At 43.4% G+C, this 20,325-nt stretch overlaps 1 protein-coding gene across 16 annotated transcripts in view; it reads right to left on the bottom strand.

Moving 5' to 3' along the window:
• Nucleotides 1-20,325, bottom strand: part of nav3 (neuron navigator 3) — a 470,935-nt gene that overhangs the window by 27,122 nt on the left and 423,488 nt on the right. For 9 of the 16 annotated variants that reach the window (XM_074626295.1, XM_074626296.1, XM_074626298.1 and 6 more), the window contains 11 exons: nucleotides 17,122-17,248; nucleotides 14,810-15,122; nucleotides 13,600-14,335; nucleotides 11,711-12,136; nucleotides 11,083-11,124; nucleotides 8,302-8,459; nucleotides 7,125-7,319; nucleotides 6,657-6,709; nucleotides 4,977-5,000; nucleotides 2,809-2,832; nucleotides 2,562-2,639 (listed from right to left, as the gene is read on the bottom strand). In XM_074626295.1, coding sequence (XP_074482396.1) covers nucleotides 2,562-2,639; nucleotides 2,809-2,832; nucleotides 4,977-5,000; nucleotides 6,657-6,709; nucleotides 7,125-7,319; nucleotides 8,302-8,459; nucleotides 11,083-11,124; nucleotides 11,711-12,136; nucleotides 13,600-14,335; nucleotides 14,810-15,122; nucleotides 17,122-17,248 — 2,176 coding nt within the window. The remainder of the gene's footprint in view (nucleotides 1-2,561; nucleotides 2,640-2,808; nucleotides 2,833-4,976; nucleotides 5,001-6,656; nucleotides 6,710-7,124; nucleotides 7,320-8,301; nucleotides 8,460-11,082; nucleotides 11,125-11,710; nucleotides 12,137-13,599; nucleotides 14,336-14,809; nucleotides 15,123-17,121; nucleotides 17,249-20,325) is intronic. The other 7 variants (XM_074626290.1, XM_074626292.1, XM_074626294.1 and 4 more) reach the window with 5 other exon arrangements.

Raw genomic sequence — 20,325 nt, 5'->3', positions numbered from 1 at the left:
CAGGTTGAGAAAATTAGACCTTTGGTATCTGACACACTTTCTGAAACCACAAGATAAGGTCAAATAAGTTGAGGTCACAACCAAATTGAAATTACCTTTTAGCATACACACCATAACATATACAGTATTAAAGAAATTAGATTTGTATAACATCACATTAAAGGCCTTTACACACCGGGGGCGTGACAAATAAACAACATGAAAATGTGAAACACCCGTCTGCGAATATTATACGTCTAGGGCTTTTATTGTGAAAGGTAAAAACGGAAGGAGTGGATCTGGTCTGAGCTGCCTTCGTCAAAAGGTTGAAAGGAGTAATACAGTTTGCCGTCTTGGTTCGGACTACAGAGCCTCCGTGTTGTTGTTGTTTCATTAATATAGGCACAACTCAACCATGGATGTATTAAGAGAACTGGATACAGCACTGGAGGCGGGGAAACGTTTATTCCTATGAAAGTTTCCTTTAACTAAAGGATGCAACACCTACCAACGTGTAGGTTTCCTGTACAAAGGAACGTATGTCTATATCCGTTCAGGAACATTAATGACTAAACGATGTCTCTCATAGGTCTCAACACTCGAGAGTGTCTGGTTTGTGAGCCGTGGGTGGACAGCATGTCAGAGGCTGCCGAGGCTGATACGTATCCGTGGGGTCACACTCCCCACTGGGAGGATAAGACGAGCTTATAGCACCTTCACCGGCAAACCGCCACGCTGTCATGTGGATACAGTGTGATGCAGCTCCAGTACAACATGTTGTTTTCCTTCTTTAAATCCCCGAGCCGGTAACATGAGAGTGGGAGCTGTAAAGCACATGTGGGTGTTTTGCATATGGCTTGGCACAGGAGACTGGTAGCCTTTTTCAGCTGCTGTTTTGATGCTCAGTGACCTTGTTAATGGCCAGAGAAAACCAAACAACACATATGGCGAAACACTAGTCTTTTTTTAAAATGTTTTTGCTTCTCAAAGCTACGGCAACATATGTTATAAAATATATGGAGCAAATTATTTGGCCCTTGCAGATGTAAACTGCTGTTCTCGCCCCGGCTATACTTTATTAGTTCTTCAATGTTTTTTTCTGCCAGCTAGTATGAAATGCCGTATATAATTATGTTTTTACTGTACTATAACCTGTTGTCATTTACAGACTTGACACCAGTGACAGTGGCTTGTTTCTACAAACAAACATGGCTATTGTTAGTACTCACAGCTTGGGGTGTAACGATTCAATTTACTACATTGATGTATAGCTTTATATTCCTACGATCCAACTACATCGACAGGTACTCGGCAAGTTGTCCTTCACGGGAGACGTTTATTGATATAAATTTGAAACGCAAAAATCCATTGTATCGATACTAAGGATTTGCATCTTGTATTTAAGGACGACAAGCGTTATATGAAAGTGTTTTTTAGCACTTTTATTAGTAAAGAGTTGTTAAACGTTACTCCGGTTCACTCTCCAGACACGTGCCAGCTTGCCAGCTCTGCCCTCTGCAGCGTGAGCACGCATCCATGGCGTGCATGCAGACGAATGGCGCATTGGACTCCTCGCTCTCTCACCCGGTAGCGGCGTGGAGGGAGTCGGGCGGGCACCGGTCTTTCAGGCGCTATCAACCCACTTGAGGAGGGCGGCTTCACCCACAGGTGCTTTCCCCGTGCGCTGTCGTTTCAGGCCTCCCTCCAAAGCCACTCCCCCCAAAATGATCATAAAGGACGTAATCAATCAACATGGCTATTAGAACTCACAGCTGAAGACTACGGTGAATTATTCCACTCAGACTATACTCCAAAATGTGAAGCTCTATGTGAGATTTACCATGACCAAAACAAACCAAAAGTTGTCTGACTGTCCCTACATAACTCCTCTTTTATAAAGTCATGTCTCCCTCTTCCATTCGTCAAGTTTCCCCGCCGTTTAGCCTTCAGTCTCAGCTCCGCACAACTTAGTGATCAAAGCGTCAGACCGAAGCGAAGACCCCCGTCTGCCTCCACGCTTGATCAGGCACTCGGCGTCGAGGGCGGGGCGGCTGAGCCGAGTCAGACGCTGGAGTTTGTCGATCTATCTGCATCTGAGCACAAAGACGGCTCCGTCTGGGGGGTTGGAGGTCTTCTGTATCTCACTCTTGTTTCACCCACGCATGACGCACTCCAAGTCTAGATTCACTTATCCTCATCTCCCCCGTTCTCTCTTTTTTCCCGCGCCCCGTCTATCTCTATTTGATTCTCTCTGCTTGATTGGATTTGGAAAGTTCTCGCTGAAACCCCCACCGGCTGAGACAAAAAGCAAAGAGACAATCCGCGATAGATACGCAAACACACACAGGAAAACATCCCATCTAAAGACACAAAAACACACACTAACAAAAAATCAAAAAGCCTAAAAACACGCACGGTGGCTTCAAACACAGAGGAAAGGAATTAGTGGGCGTCTCAAAGATTTGTATTCCTCCCAGAGCTTCGATAGGCAACGCTCCCCGTAAAAGCTCTCTGACAGCAGGTTATCATGCAAATGAGCCGGCTGTTTTTTGACGGTGTCTTTTTCAGGTAAACAAACTCACATTGGCAGACAGCTGAGACGTCAGGGTCGCCACCTTCTCCTGAGAGGCGTCCAGCTCCCGGCGCAGCTTTCTGATTTGCTGTTTCAGGTGAAGAAAGCAAAAGAGGTAAAGTTAACGCTTCCTGAAGAACGTAAAAGAGAAGAAGGACTCCCGTGTTGATAACTTTTGATGTGAAAACTGTGCAGTTACATGTGTGAATAAGACACTGGGGTAAAAAAGTGTGAACACAAAGTGTGGGGGGGATTACCGTGGAATTTTGGACTGTTTGGCCCTTGATTGAAAAGAGAAGAGTAACAAAAATTAACACTATGTTGCACGCCTCCATCAAACAGCATGTTAGTGATGTGGCTGCAGAGGAAAGGGGTTAGCACAGGCAGCCACAGCACGGGGTTTCTCATGGTTACACTTTGAGCAGCGAAGCACAGAGATAGAGGTAAGTAATCCTGACATGGGTCAAGTAGCATTTGCATTTATACACCTGATATTGTTTCTTATATAATGAGTGCCAGATGTGTCAGTTTACCAAAGTGGACAACACAAGTACAAGAAAGTATGGACAATCACAAGAAAGGATTTGGTTTCTTTCACATTTCCAAATTACTCTCAATATCAGAAGTTAGAGACATTGACAAGTTTTTACATTTTAGACAGTTTTGACATTTTAGATTTAGATTTTTACTTAAAAATGCCAATCAATTCCTTTTCATGACTTCTTTTGATTGCCGTTTCTCATCCTCAGTGCCGACAATGCTTAGCCAAGTTGCCGTTGTGCCAACATAACAACAAACAAGTAAGTGGTGATAAATCAAGTCATGTGTAGGTCACCTGTCTCAGGATCTGAAAGTAGAAAAATATCAAAATGTGAGTCAGTTTTGAAGGAAAAAATAACCACAATTGGGTCAATGTATGTAGTTAGGGATGCACCGATACTGATGTTGGATATCAGCTCAAAGAGCTGGATTGGGTATGTATGGGGCTGATCTATTCAATTCAATTTGATGTTTATTTACTATATATAGGGCTGTCATAGGTTGTAGCAGTTTCAAAGCTAAGTGAGTGAAGATCCTGGCATCATATGAAACTATAAAACCTAAGGAATCGGTACCAATCATGTCATACTAGCTTGTCGTGAAGGTACCCACGAGTCTCCCCTTTACAGACATGCCCACTTTATGATAATCACATGCAGTTTGGGGCAAGTCATAGTCAAGTCAGCACACTGACACACTGACAGCTGTTGTTGCCTGTTGGGCTGCAGTTTGCCATGTTATGATTTGAGCATATTGTTTTATGCTAAATGCAGTACCTGTGAGGGTTTCTGGACAATATCTGTTATTGTTTTGTGTTGGTAATTGATTTCTAATAATAAATATATACATACATTTGCATAAAGCAGTATATTTGCCCACTCCCATGTTGATAAGAGTATTAAATACTTGACAAATCTCCCTTTAAGTTATACTTTGAACAGAAAAACTGTGTGATTAACTATGGACAATCATGCGATTAATTGCGACAGCCCTACTTACGAATAAAAGCATACAGCTTATTAATTAAACACTGGTATCGAATCGGTACTCTGTATCAGCCGACACCCAAATCCAAGGTATCGGTATCGGTGCATCCCTAACTGTAGTCCATCATTGTCAGTCTGTACTGCGTGAGCTGTCCTCAAATGCTAAACTCCACCCATCTGGCAGGATTAAAACAAACACCGCAGCAGTATTTGCCGTTACGGTTTGATCTGAACTTGGAAGTTAAAGCTCTAATGAGCAGAACAGAGACTCTAACAGATAATCAGGAAATCAAAGAAGAATCAGTGATAAACTGAACAGGATGGTTGAACAAAAACAAAAACAGAGCCAAAGGGCAGAGCATGCATTACATATGTATAGTGTCAGATTTTATAATGAGTAAATGATATAAGCTATGTAGCACAGTACGGCTGATGAAGAGGAAATTAATGCTAAAGATTTACTGATGCAATAAAGCAATGCAACATGGTGTTAAACTGCTTTATTGTAGAACTTGATACCATTTTATCCACTATGTATCATCCATAACAGGCCAAATTTAGATGAGCAAATATCACTGTTTGTGCTTTGATTAACATAGACAGACTCTGATATATAGATGCAGTGCAACAGAAAGACACGCAAACGTAAAGACGTACAAATGCAAATCACCCGTGTCACTTCCCAGAATAAAAATGTAAACTAAACAGGATAAACTCCTTTTTTATCTTCCTCCGCACTTATTAACCCCCGCCAAGTATCTGCAGAGCTGCTCAGCGGCCAACAGTGCAGCACTTCACAGCTTTAAGGTTGTAAATGTCTTTAACTGTCTGAATGTGAAGCGGGAAGGTGCTAAAGAGAAAGCAGACATGCAGCCAGACGGAGTATTATCCATCCTTACCTCTGAGTGTGCTTTCTCCTCCGTCTGCAAGGAAGAAGCATAAAAAAAGATCATTGGCTCTGTGTATTGTGTTCAATCAAGCATCTTATACATGCATTTTAATGTCAATGAAGAGGAATTATGATCACCACATAGCCGAAGAGGATAAATAAAATTAGATTAAAATAACAGAAAATATCGCTATCGCCATCGTTCATCCAGGCCTTTCCTCTGCAACTTGCAATTGGAAACAGGCGGAGGTGGGTGGTAATCGATTCTTCCCCCCGAAAACAAATCTGTTGCCTCACTGAACATGAAGACTGGAACGCTGCCTGTGGTATTAGAAACCCAACACTTGCCCAGAGTCTTATCTGCCAAAGTTAGCAAGCATGCAGCGATGGGAAGTTATTTATTTTTTTTGGTTCTACAGAAACAGAAGATAGAAATACTGGAAGAGAGTGTATGATGTGAGATGCGATGCTACACTGCATCACCGGGAAGAGCTGGAAGGCTTTGATTTAACTGTCCCATTTAAATAATCTATATTTAAACAGTCAATGTTTAAAATTACAATCTTGCTGTCCTCTTAGCTCACTGAGTCTCAAAACAATGAGTCGACACTTTAAAGAGGACCTATTGGGCTTGATTTCAGGTTCATACTTGTATTTTGGGTTTCTACTAGATCAATGTTTACATGCTTTAATGTTCAAAATACACTTTACTTTCCTCATACCGGCTGTGTTGTAGCACCTCTTTTCACCCTCGGTCTGAAACGCTCTGTTTAGGCTCCTCCCCCCTTCTTAAAAGCCCAGCCTGCTCTGATTGGTCAGCTGGCCCACTCTGTTGTGATTGGTCAACTGAACCAAACCCTTCGGACTCCACTCCAACTCCGCTCTAACTAACTTTGTTTGAGGGTGTGCCAAACTAGCTGTTAGGCAAATGTGTTATTTGGTGACATCACCACGTTACGGAAGAAAAGTAAGGACTTCAATCGAGGTGTTCCAGGCAGTTTCTGTGGGGGGGAGTAACTCCCTTTGGCCTGGACTTTGGGCTTTGTTACTTTGCAGATCTTTTTACATGCACAAAAACTATATACCACAGTAAAGGAAAGGGAAAAAAGCACAAAGGTCCTCTTTAAGGATTTCGGGGTGCTGTTGGGTACTACAACAAGGAAGTGCAGCTTTAAAACCTGCATTAACTGATTTTTTTGGCTACTTAGGGGCAGCGAAACAAGCTGTAAAAAGTTGCATATGTATTTACACAGTTAGCAGACACAAAGCAACATATTTGGAGTTGTGTTTCTGGCCACCTGGTAAATAACAGTCTGATATTTACTTTCCTTTAAGCTCTGTTTTGGTCTCCATTTAATTTAATTTAATAAATTTTTTTAGCTGCTAAACGCTCCACTATGTTCACTGGCTAGCCAAAATCTTAGCCGTTTGGTGCTTAGCAGGTAATGAACAGTTTATCAGACCTTTTTCCACTGAAAACAGCTGTCTGTAAACAACACCGATGAGAGCGGTGTGACTCAACCAAAAACCAAAACACAAAGCACAAAGAGGCTAAAAGTGGAACTGCCAAGTTGGGTTGTAATTCTTAGTGCATATGCCACTACGAAGTCACTACGACATTGCTAATATAAAAACAGTGATTGGAGCAGCTTCACTAGTTTTAGATATACGGCACGTGGCTGTAACTTACCGCAGAGTACAGTGAAGACGTGCTGGAGACCAGAGACAATGAAGAGCCGTGAACTGTAAGCAAATATGGAGAGTAATGAGTGACAAACTGGTTTAAAGAAACTAATACAAAATGTATATGTCATTATCAATTGCTTTCTTATTTATCCTTGATTACAAAGAGGACTCAGTATTACTTGATAGCTAGTTGTGAACAGTTATACTAGAAAAAACAACATGATTTGGCCGTTAAAAAGCCGACCTCTATATGGATGCAATCACAGCCTCTTACATCACCCACAAAAAGATCAGAACAGAGCGAGCCGAGTCAGTCACAGCGTGAACAAACACAGCGAGAGCTCATTAAATCTGGTATTAAAGCTCCTGATGACTGACGGGACTTTACTTTGCTCAATGTGCTCCTTAAATGAGTTCTAATGGCGTCTTAGTAGGGAGGTCATTTAAAGTTTAAGAGCGTGTGTGTCCTTACCTTCGTCAGTGCTGTCCCTGAAGGAGCCGGAGCGGCTGATGCCCCGCGGGCGGTCCTCCAGGGAGGTCGCGCTGCCACCCAGTGGGTGACCCTCTACGTACAGTTCGAAGGAGTCCTGGGCGGGGATGCTGTTGGAGCGGCTCATGCTGCTGCTGCCTGGCGGCAGGTTGTACTGGCTGATGTTAGTGGGGCTCACTGCACGGAGGACAAAAGAAAAAAAGTTATATTTTCCCCCCTGTTACAGTTTTCAGTGATAATAATAAACACATATACAGCTGGATATGATCTAATCATGTTGCAATGTGCATACAGTTCAGTGTCATACAGCTTGTTTCCAAGGCAATGTGTTCCACTTCAGATACAGTATTTTCATACATTTTAGAAACATAGGACAATTTAAACTTGAGAGCTCTATGAAGATGGTTAAAGAGGACCTATCATGCCAAAGTCCAGGCCAAAGGGAGTTACTCTCCCCTGAACTGCTTGAAACGCCTCGCTTGAAGTCCCGCCTTTTTCTTCTGTAACGTGGTGATGTCACCGAGTAACACATTTTGCCTATAGCGGTTAGTTCGGCACGCCCTCGAACAAAAGACGGAGCGGAGTCCAAGGAGTTTGGTTTGGTTGAGCAATCACAACAGACTGGGGCCAGCTGACCAATCAGAGCAGACTGGGCTTTTCGAGTGAGGGCGGGGGCGGAGCTAAAACAGAGTGTTTCAGACAGAGGGTGAAAAGAGGTGCTGCAGCACAGCCGGTATGAGAACAGTGAAGCGTTTTTTGAACATTAAAGTATATAAACATGTTCTAGTAGAAACCAAAAATACAAGTATGAAGCTGAAAATGAGCATAATAGGTCCTCTTTAAAACAATTTATTACATGGCTGTGTTGAATACTCGATTCTGATTGGTCAATCACGGCGTTCTGCGGTCTGTAATTGCTCTATAACACACCGTTGCTATGTATAACAGACCGTTGCTATGGGTGCAGCTCTGATGTCGGACTCTGGCGGACCGTTTTTGTGTCAAAATATTGATTTCTTAAGTAGCTGTGTAATAAGCGAGATAATGTACAGTCTATATTCTGCCTACTGAAGCTTTAACATAAAATCATCAGACATTCACTGCCTACGGACATGCTATAACTCAGCTATCTATTAGAGTTTATCCTCTACAGACTTACGCAGGTTGGAGTAGTGGTATTTTCCAGTGGTGGTGCAGGAGGCTCCGGGGGGAGACAGTGGGGACTGGCTGCCTGTGTCCTGAAGCCCCCCTGTTGAATGGGACCTCAACCACTCCTTCCCTTCCTCGTGAGACGCCTGCCGCGAGGACGGAGGGTACCTGAAAACCCACAAAGACACAGTGAGCTCCAGGCAAACACAGAGATATGTGGAAGTCCAAGAAGTGAAGTTGTGTGTTGGTGAAAGTGAGTGCAGAGCTACATAATAGAAGCATGTGAGCAGATGGCAAAAAAAAAAAAAAGCATGCAGCCACACACACACACACACACAGATGCTCACATGCATGCACACACATATACTGTATACACACACTGCTTCGGCTCAAAGCTGCCAACGCACTGACGCTGCCGTTCATCTCTTCTCTTCCCCCCAGCTCCAAAGTGGCTCAGCAACAGAAGGCCCCCTTATCGCAGGGCATGACAATCGGCCATATTTAATCCTCCGAGGATGATAATTGAGTTTGCGCTCATTCCTTTTCAACGCCGTCTTCCTTTCCAACGCCCCCCATTACTACACTTGTCACATCCTGACCCGGCTCCAGTCCCCACCACGCCTGTGTTTCGCATTCTTCCCACCAGGGATTGGGGTGTTGAATGGTGTGACACAGCAGCATTCGTAACAGACTGAAATATCCAAGGGGTCAGCGTTTGACTCGGTATACTTTGTGCACCAACATGCTTATTTACATGACTAAAAGGGGGCAATTACTAGTCTAAGCTCCGCTTGTAGGAAATCTAAAAATGCTGATTTAAGATGTGAACAAATGACCGTCACTGTGGAGAAAACCCTGCAGTCAGTACTCAACATCCCATCCAACAGGCATAATGTGTACTATGAGATCAGATGCTTTTAAGGCCCAGTAAAGAGCATCATCACCATCGAAATGAAAGAACGGTTTTGAAACCAGCATGCCCCGTCCGACCCCTCTGCAGCAGTGTTGTATAATTGGCAAGAGGGCTTGTTCCCTGCAGAGGTTGTGCCACTGTGATGAATGGGTTATGGTATTTCTGTCTGAGTCTCTTTAGTCCCAGCTAAAATCAAAGTATCCATTCTACTTCTTCTTCTCCCCCCCTTGGCTAGTGGCACAGCAAATGTTATCAGGAGGTTTTAGGCCATTTTAGGGAGCTGAGGAAGAACTGCTCTGTCATGGCGGCGGTGTTTTGCCGCATTTCTGAGCAATGAGAATCGGATGAGGATGCACACAGAGAAGCAGACATGCAAACGTTCCTGTCCTGATCATCATGACGCAGCGTTTTTACACTGCATCAGATTTGTTTTCGCCTCACTTAATGAGAGTTATAATCTCATGCGTAATTTGGGACTTCATTGAGGGTTTGGGAAGACACCTCAATTAAGTCAAAAACTATTACTTGGTACGTAAGGTGACCGAAGCGTATTGGAAAATATAAGAGAACAGCAATCTCTCTGCTAGTTTAATTTGTGCAGAAATGTGTTCCTGCAGCGTGAAGGTTGCACGAGATAATCAATAGATCTGTGGTTCCCAACCCTTTTTGTCAATTGCACACCCACATCCACCGTTTATCTATTACGTTAAGATATCTATAACGGTTTATCTATTATGTTAAGATATCTATTACTGTTTATCTATTACGTTAAGCTATCTATAACGGTTTATCTATTACGTTAAGATATCTATAACTGTTTATCTATTACGTTAAGATATCTATAACTGTTTATCTATTATGTTAAGATATCTATAACTGTTTATCTATTACGTTAAGATATCTATAACTGTTTATCTATTATGTTAAGATATCTATAACTGTTTATCTATTACGTTAAGATATCTATAACTGTTTATCTATTACGTTAAGATATCTATAACGGTTTATCTATTACGTTAAGATATCTATAACTGTTTATCTATTACGTTAAGATATCTATAACGGTTTATCTATTATGTTAAGATATCTATAACTGTTTATCTATTATGTTAAGATATCTATAACTGTTTATCTATTACGTTAAGATATCTATAACTGTTTATCTATTATGTTAAGATATCTATAACTGTTTATCTATTATGTTAAGATATCTATAACGGTTTATCTATTACGTTAAGATATCTATAACGGTTTATCTATTATGTTAAGATATCTATAACTGTTTATCTATTATGTTAAGATATCTATAACGGTTTATCTATTACGTTAAGATATCTATAACGGTTTATCTATTACGTTAAGATATCTATAACTGTTTATCTATTACGTTAAGATATCTATAACTGTTTATCTATTACGTTAAGATATCTATAACGGTTTATCTATTACGTTAAGATATCTATAACTGTTTATCTATTACGTTAAGATATCTATAACGGTTTATCTATTATGTTAAGATATCTATAACTGTTTATCTATTATGTTAAGATATCTATAACGGTTTATCTATTACGTTTAGATATCTATAACGGTTTATCTATTACGTTTAGATATCTATAACGGTTTATCTATTACGTTAAGACCTTAATATACTCGAGCAACTGAAATACTCCTTGAGGAACAGGCAACTCAGGTTGGGAATCGCTGCTATAGATGACGCCACAGCATGCCACATGTATAACAGAACATGGAAAGTTACACTTCATAGATTGAAGAATGATTATTTTCATGCAAATGTATACTAATAATGTATATGAGTGAGTGAGTGAATAAAAGAAGAACAGCTGAGAATGGGATCTGTCTGCAGATGTGTTGTACCTCAGTCCCTTTTTGGGAAGCGTGTTTCTGTCAAGAGGCATGCTGTTAAAACACAGAGGATGAGTGAATTAGATGAACACCAAGAAAACATTTGTTTTTGTGATACATGAGAAAAAAAGTCACTTTTTTTTTTTTTACGTTTGACAAACACAAAGACAATGGAGAAAACAATTACTGATGCATCACAGAAAAAGACAACAAATATAAAACACAGGCCGTTTTAAATATGAATCAATTGTTTCATTTTTGAGACATACAGCTAAACTAGTAAGGGAACTTATTATTCTTTGTTATGAGATGTATAGCATGCACAGTATGTGGACAAAACAATGATCTGAAATGATCTGAATTATTGTGGGACTTTTTCTAGCATGGCTTTAATGATGATCCCATAAACACTAAGATTGGTACCTGGTCAATGCAATAGACTACGCTAGAAATAACACCAAAACCATGCCAGAAAAATGAATGCTGGATAGGTGAGTTTCTTCTTCTTGTTCTACTTGTATTACTGAGGTTCCTCTGCATTGTGTGTCTATGTCTTAAGGTAGGGAGATACACTCTTTGTCTCTGTTCTCAAATGAAACAATGAATACGATTCAGCCCAATCGTATTCCCTGTTACTCACCCCTCAGACAGGGTGGACTTGACACTGCCGGTTCGCGTAACCTTGGGCCCGTGGTGGCCCAGCGGCAAATCAATGGACTCAGAGCTGGTGTGCAGACTGGTCATGCTTTGGCAGCTCAGTGTGTCCTTGCTGCCAGCGGACGAGCTACAGGCAGGCCAGGGCCGAGCGTTGGAGGGCAGGGAGAGGCCAGAGGCCGGGCTGGAGGCCGGGGAGTCGGTGCACAGGTCTGGCGTTTTACCGTACAGCGGGCTGCTGCCGCCGCTCAGGCCGCCAGCGCTGCCCAGGCTCCCCGTGCCAGAGGAGGGCGAGTCCAGGCTGGCCTGCCTCGCCAGCGTGCCGTGGGGGCTGCCCAGTATTGAGGGGCACTTGCCAGAGTCGGGAGTGCCCGGAGAGCTGGCCTTGCTGCTGGCTTTGGTGCCAAACAATCTGGGGGGCAGAGAGGTGGGTGCAGTCATTCAGAAATGCCCAAAGGACAAGTGAGGAGCATCTGCAAGATCCATACTGGAAAATGAAGAACTGTGGTGCTTTGAGAAAGTGGATTACATTGATGTTATCTAATGGATATTACATATAAAACTGTATCACTGTATTGGTCACACGAATCAAGAAACTATAACTGTTTATCCATTACTTTAAGCTATCTATAAAACATTGTATTAATTACTTTACTCCAACGCATCAAGTAACAGCTACTAAATCATCCCCACAACTTTAGTGTAACTTTAAACTGCAGATAAAGTACTGAGCAACACATTCATCCCTCGCAGCGAACTCCACTTCCACTAATTTACATCGACACATCTGCTTTGATAGCTTTGCCCGTCTCAACCCTGTGACTTTAAAGAACCTAATCTGTTAGGGCCACTCAACTCCTGTTTTGCCTCCCACATATGCTACGACAGCCTGCTGCTACTCATATTGCGCCTGTCCCAGCCTGTCATCGCAATCACATGAAATATATAGGTGACGCTCTTCTTGAGAGAGAAAAAAAAAGAAGCTTGAAGACATGCAGATGAAACGGGTCGGCTTGACAGATCGGATGGGACGGATGTTTGGACACGGCTGCAGAACGCACGCTTCTAATGACTCAGGGATTTGGCGTGCCGAGAAACTCCTGTCTCCTGTCTGTTCTGATCAAGACTGCTGAGCTGGATTTGCCTGACCCGAATGAAGAGCCATCGCCCCCTTCATCTTCGGGGTAAAGATATGTTTCATCTGCAGTGGCTTATCACCGACACCAGGGAACGATCCGTGGCACCCTTGGCTGTGCAGCCGAGTAAACTCGCCCAATCAATCTCTCCATTAAGGCGCTGAAATATGATTTATTAAGTGTCTTCTATTCGTTTTGCACTTCCAAACGCATCTAAATATGCTAGAGGTGACATGGTGAGCCATGGTGAGACTTCACCACCACAGATGACGTCTTCAATAAATGCCCCAATCTGTTACATGAGTCTGGGGAGCAGTCTGCATCAGGAAATCGCTGAGCACCACAAACAGTTCATCATAATGAATGAAAACAACCTTAAACTCTGAAATAGATCGAGTCAGAATCATCAGTACTGTAAGACTTGTAATGCATTTAAAGGCATGCTTTTTCTCTTCGTCTCTGAAACGCTTTGCCAATATTGTAGCTCGCTAGATCTCAAATGTGCAAATCAGCAAGATGTGTAACTTTAGCTCACTACTAGTGTTCGCCTCCAGTCTTTACTTTGTTATGCCTCCAGCTAACACCGTGACGTGATCATGACGTCGGCTATGAAAGGGTCTATAGCTAATAATCATGGGACTGTAAAAGTAGCATGTGATGATATGCTTGATTCACGTAGAAACACATGGCGAGGCACAAAGACGGAACAGAAGCTGTCGGCGTGTTTTGTGTGTCTGACCTGCGGAACGTAGGAGAAGCGATATCGGGGTACTTGGAGCCCGGCTGCCTGAGGCCTGACTGGCCTGTTGAGCTGGAGGTGGGGCTGGACTTGGGGGAGGTGGACAGTCCCGCTGTGGTGTCCTGGTCTGACACTGCCACTTTCTCCTTGTCCGTCTGGTTGATGGTGATGGGACTGGAGCGGTCCGAGCGGTCCGAGCACGCCTTTCCGTCCCGGCGTTTGGCACCGGCTTGCGTCGCCGCCCCTCCGACCGACTTGCCGCTGACGTTGGAGTCGATGCTGCTGGAGCTGGAGCGGTGCCCGCTGCGCCCTGCCGCCACCCCGCTGGAGGACTTGGCCGGTCTGGGCAGAGAGCGGTACTGCAGGGTCACTTTGGAGCTGCTGCAGCTGAGGAGAACGCCGTCATCCTGGGGCTGTGAGCCATCCAGGCTGGTTTTACGCGGGCCGCCGATGCCCGCGCCTTTGCCGAGGGCGGCTGAGGATTTGGGCGCCTTGCCCAGGGTGGCTGAGCCGCTGGCGAGCGTTGCACCGCTGGAGGTGATTAGGGTACCACTGGCACCCGGGATCTTCTTGTATCCAAAAGTAGCAGTGGTGGGTGGGCGTCCGATGCCAGAAGGAGGCTTCTTACCTTCGTCTCCGCTGCTCTTCCCAGCATCTGAGGGTGAGCGCTGGATGGCAGCTGAGCTCTTGGAAGGCGCCTTGCCCTTCTCCGAGGCCTTAGCATCATCAGTTTTGCCTGTCAATTTGCATAAAGACTTATTAGCACGAATCCAAAAACATTAGCCTCAGCAGATTCTTGGCCCTGTGCTTTTTTTTTTATCACCTGTGGGGCCACAGAGCAGGAAAAGCCAAGTTAGTGTACATTTTGGCCAACAGCCAGGAGCGTGTTTATCACAGCTCAGCTGCATTGAATAGCAATACTTATCTGCAACAAAGCTGCTGAACCTGCTGAGTGGACTGGAAGTTTAAAAGCAGCTGCACAGTCTCCAAGCACAGGTATCAGCGGGGAAAAAACATCTTCACATAGAGGCAACAAATATGCTGCAACTCAAAACTCCAAAATCAATGAGCCTCAGTCACGAACCGTTCTTAAGAAGACATTTCTTCTTAAAACCCACTTACAAAGATTACATTCACCAATGTCTTCTTATACTGAAGAGCACACTTATGCACATATGAGTACTGACATGGTCATGCAAACGACTCCTACCTGGTGATTTGTGGGCAGGAGAGGTTCCCTTGGTCCTGGGTGGCGTGATGCCCACCTGGGCCGTCATGCCCCTCCTCCACGAGCCCGTCTGGGACATCTGGGCCAGCGCGGCCGCCTTCTGATTGGCGTCCTCGTACTGGCCCTGGGCTTGAGAGGAAGAGGAGGAGGACGAGGAAGTCTTCCAGCGGGAGGAGCCGCTGCCGGGGTCCATGCTCGCGTCCAGCTCCTCCTCCACCTTCTTCAGGTCCTCGGCTCCGGCCCAGCTGCTGCTCACCTCCTGCTGTGCATGCTTGGACCTGCTTCCTTTCTGGGACTGAGGGAAAGCACATAAAGATTTTAATAGATGGTTGAGTAAAATAATGAAACTGTGGTGCCTAAAACCTCGAATGTTGTAGTGTCCTTAAACGCACCAGTAGGGGAATTTTAAAAATAGTACCTGCTCACTACTACGGTACGAAGTCATGACATTTTGTATTGCAATTTTTTAAGTTATTTTCTTGGCATATTTAAAGGAGCAGCGATGAGGTTGCAGATCGCAACCATCTTTGATTTCTCCTGTGTGCAAACCGTGTAAGAAAACTACGGTGGATGATGCGAAAACGTGAAAACGCAAATGGCCCTATCTAGATTCAGGGTTCGGTTTGTCCGTTCTGGGCTATTGTAGAAACATGGAGACCGGGTCTGTGAAGAGGACCTGCTCCATATGTAGCATAGACTGTATATAAGAAGTGGACGTAGTCACTGTGACGTCACCCATTGGTTTGTGGACTGCTGTTTTGAAGACTCAAGTTTAGCATATTGGCGCAAAGTGACACAAGAGGGTAGAGCTAATTACAACCGAACGCTGAATAAGAATTAGGCGACCAAAAAAGGCTACAATTAACTTTCATGAAGTGAAAATAACAGACAACTCCCCGAGGCGACAATGCCGTGATAGCGACCTGTCAATCCCAAGGTAGCCACGCCCTAAAAGCATCCCCTGCTTTATGGTCTATTTGACTCTAAATGGGACCATAATTTACTAAATGAACATCATGCTGTATTGAAGAAGACTTGAAACTAGAGATTGAGACCATAAACTCATGTTTACAATGTTTACTGAGGTAATAAATCAGGTGAGAAGTAGACTCATGTTCTCATAGACTTCTATACAATCAGACTTCTTTTTGCAACCAGAGGAGTCGCCCCCTGCTGGCTGTTAGAAAGAATGCAAGTTTAAGGCACTTCAGCATTAGCTTCACTTTTCAGACCCCGGAGTTGCCCGCTAGTATGTTGATATAAACGGTTCATTCTAAGGTAACAAAAACACAACGATTCTTATTTTTAGGTGATTATACATTAAGAAAACATAGTTATTAAAGGTACAGTGCGTAGGATTTGGTGGCATCTAGTTGTGTGGTTGCAGATTGCCACCAACTGAGTACCCCTTCGGTCAAGGACTCATCCTAAGATAACGAAAACGATTCTTAGTTTCAGGTGATTATACACTAATAAAAACATAGTTATGAATATTATATTCCATATAATAGTCTAAAGCACAAACCGCCGGTATGATCCTTTAAGAGAAGTTATATAAACACATACAGTCACTACAGCGAGATATAAGTCCCTGCACAAACAGAGCAGCGGGGTGTGTGTCTGTGTGTGTGTGTGTGTGTGTGAAGTCGTAGCTATCTTTGGATTCACCCGTGTCCAGATCTCCTCTTTTGGGACACATGCAAACACACCCACACACACCCACACACACACACACAGCAGCGATAACTAGCCTACCTTGACAGATGGCCAGTCTCCCTAGCAACACCAGAGTCTCTTAAGAGCCCAGTCTGTTGAGTATTTCATGAGGGGCCAAAGATACTTGGCAGAACACAAGCAAAAGCCTGTGAGGAGAGCTGAGCGGTGGCCTTCAGTTCACAGTTAAATCCCTCAGCTGTGATTTCAGAACTCACACACACACACTCACATACACACAGACTGGCCGCGGTTTCATGCTAAACCAGCATGCTTGTAACTCGGCATTTGATGAAGACATTTAGTCAGATCTGGCAATTCAATCTTTTTTTTTTTAAGCACAAAATTAGACTCATTTTCTATCAGTTAGAATGCTTTGTAAACTTTCCCCTGTCATGTTTTGTGTTAAGGTGGAACTGCAGCAAGTTAGTACTGCACTTTCATAAAGTTGAGGGACTCACAAGAGACTAGGTTAAAAAAAGAATGATCATTAACCAAAGTATCAGAGAAATTAAAATGTTGACGTGATGATGGCGCTAGAGGAAAGGTCAAGGGGAAGTGGTTAGCGCTTGCGTTCTTACCTGCGCTCCCTTGCTTTTACGGGATGATGAGCTGACGGCGGTGTAGGCGGGTGTGTTCAGATCATCGGTGCTGATGTTGTCCAGCGTGTCGCTCAGGCCGCTGCTCACCGAGCTGCTGTCGTCCCAACTACAGGAGGAGAGAAGGAAGAGTAGAGGTCAGTTGAGTTCTCATTTGGAGCCTCGTGGTTTATGTTCAACAGGCGTAGCAGCGGTGATTCTAACAGGAGTAGTTTCATCTGACCTTACACAGCAGTGCTTCACTAACAAGCATACACTCCCTCTGCCATCTTCACCTTCTAATTAAAACTTCTAAATGTCACCGACTGAAGGATTTGCAGAATAAAAAAGAGCCGGAATGAAGTATAATTTTCTCACCAGCTAGGCTAGAAGACTTCTAGATCATTTGCCCAATTTGTCTCTTCAAAACAGCTGCGCTCCTTTTTAGGGCCACATTGACTTGTGGGTATTTGAGTTCTATCTTCTTTTCTCATTAACTCTGAGTGTGTGGAGGAATAAAAGGATCTTCACCGGCACCGGCACTATTTAGCTGTCGAAGGCTGACAGACACCGAGAGAGAGCGCCCTAAACGAGGAGCGTATGGATCCAACAGCCATCACTTCAACACACGCTCCGTTTAATTACAACAGGATTAAAACTCCTGCAGTATGTTGCGCTAATCTGTAGAGTCATTTTTCAGCTATCAGACGCAACGAATCAATAATAATAGATTCTTCTCTTTCATTCATTTCTCTCTCGCATGCATCCACAAAATGACAGCCAGCACTGCAGCTGTGACGGCTCACATGTACAGTGATAGACACACAGATACTTACACTGCATGTGTGTGTTTGCATTTATATGCATGTGCAAAATCTGACCAAACGTCCTTAAGAGTTTAACCCCTTAACTATCCGACCATGTCATGCCAGCTTGTTGGGAAGGAGGCTAAGTAACGCTATGAAGTTATGCTGAATTTTGGCGAGGAAAAACCGGCATGGCTTTTTTCGACTCTTGTGAATCAAATGAGACCAACTGTATAAAATGACCTGTGGTGACCTCTAGGATAATCACAGCCTCATGAAACCTTACAGCCACAAACTAGAGACCTAGAGCATTCAGAGGATGGATGGATCAGACTAGAGACCTAGAGCATTCAGAGGATGGATGGATCAAACTAGAGACCTAGAGCATTCAGAGGATGATGGATCAGACTAGAGACCTAGAGCATTCAGAGGATGGATGGATCAAACTAGAGACCTAGAACATTCAGAGGATGGATGGATCAGACTAGAGACCTAGAGCATTCAGAGGATGGATGGATCAGACTAGAGACCTAGAGCATTCAGAGGATGGACGGATCAGACTAGAGACCTAGAGCATTCAGAGGATGGATGGATCAAACTAGAGACCTAGAGCATTCAGAGGATGGATGGATCAGACTAGAGACCTAGAGCATTCAGAGGATGGATGGATCAGACTAGAGACCTAGAGCATTCAGAGGATGGATGGATCAGACTAGAGACCACTTTCACTTTTCACAATTTATTTTAATTAATCAATTGGTTCATTATTTAATCTTCAGGCTCCCAGCTTTCTGGTGATGTACACCACTTCTACTGTTGACTATTTATCTACTCCTGAACATCCCCGGTCGATCCCTCTAAGACACGGGGTGGAATGATAAGTGGTTCATTTATATGTGGAAGGAAAGATGAATGAGCAGAGCAGCAGACAGAGAGAGAGAGAGAGATGACAATCAATGCTAACAAAATGACTGTTAACACAACGGCATCGCAGTGAAAGAGCAAACAACTTCCTTCAGTAACAGATCCTTTCATCTGATGTGAGTTTTCAGTCTCAAACACACACCCAGCCGTTTTAAAATGAGTCTTTTAAAAATATAAAAATTCTGAAACAACTTCCAGAAGCTAATTACACTTTATTTCTCAACCAGTCAATTTCAGTCTCGCCATCTATAATTCATCGCGGACGAGGATGAGACCCGAAGGAAGGCTGAAAATGAGAGAATAATGACTCATTCTTTAAAAGGCTTCACAAAGAGAGGAGGGAGGGGGAGATGTGGGCGAGCTGGAGATGTGTGCAGCGGATGAACGGGGGAGATAATGACGTTATTGATTTTCTAAAGTTTGAAGAAAATCAATAAGAGTCGTTATGCTTAAAAACACAGATGCCTTTAATTAGCATAATTTTATTAAATGGAGTGTTAATAGACAAACAAATAAAAACATCTTAACATAAAACAAATCATAAATGTTAAACAGGCTGTTTCTGTTGCTAGAGTCTGCATGCAAAAATGAATAGACGTCTATATTGACCTGACACCTGTAATGAATATAGTGCAGAGCAGACACCTTGCAACCCAGTTGTCCACTGGTGCAGTGTGAAATTGATTTGCTCTTATGACAGATTCAGAATGAGCAGCATTTATCTTCACGGACAAAAATCTGACCGGGTCCATGACTCATACAGCGGAGTAAAAAAGTACAACTGCAGGCTTTGTTTTAGGGTGGAATATTATAGCTGCATAGACCCTTTTTTGTGTCGACGTCATGATTACGTCACGGTGTCAGCTGGAGGCAAAACAAAGGAAAGACTGGAGGCTAACTAACACTAGCAGTGGGTTAAAGTTACACATCGAAAATTTCATCTTGCTGTGTTGTTGGGTGCCAGAATCCAGATATCACATACATTTGACTTAACAAACTGTGAGTCGAGGCTCTAGCGAGCTACAACATCAGCGAAACGTGACAGGGATGGAGAGAAAATGTTGCTCATATTAAGCCAATTTAGTCAATGGCTCACGGCTGCGGTTATCAGAAGGCTAAACTATTCTCTCCATCTCTGAAAAGCTTCGCCGACTCTCTTTTTGACTTACTGCCAGCGTTAATTAACATGTTCAGAGAATTATTCTGCCTCCACTTAAAGCTCTAACCACAAAATACGTCGAAAAGGGCTCTATATAATGCGTAAAAACATAAAGCCATCTCTGTGTTCAAGATTGTGTCGTCACGTGGTTGAAAAAAGTTCCGAAAAGAAGAAACCATGCAAAAGAAAACAGGGAATGGGCCTTTGTGTTATTGAACATCATAACCAATTTCTTATTTTGCCATCCTTAATCTGTCATTTTGAGATATCATTTTCCTTCGATTCAAAGCCATTATTGGAAAAGCGCTTCAGAGATGG

The sequence above is a fragment of the Sebastes fasciatus genome, chromosome 23 (genome assembly GCF_043250625.1).
Source record: "Sebastes fasciatus isolate fSebFas1 chromosome 23, fSebFas1.pri, whole genome shotgun sequence".
NCBI lineage: Eukaryota > Metazoa > Chordata > Actinopteri > Perciformes > Sebastidae > Sebastes > Sebastes fasciatus.
The sequence above is the reverse complement of the archived record's forward strand: the minus strand, read 5'-3'. Positions and strand labels throughout refer to the sequence as shown.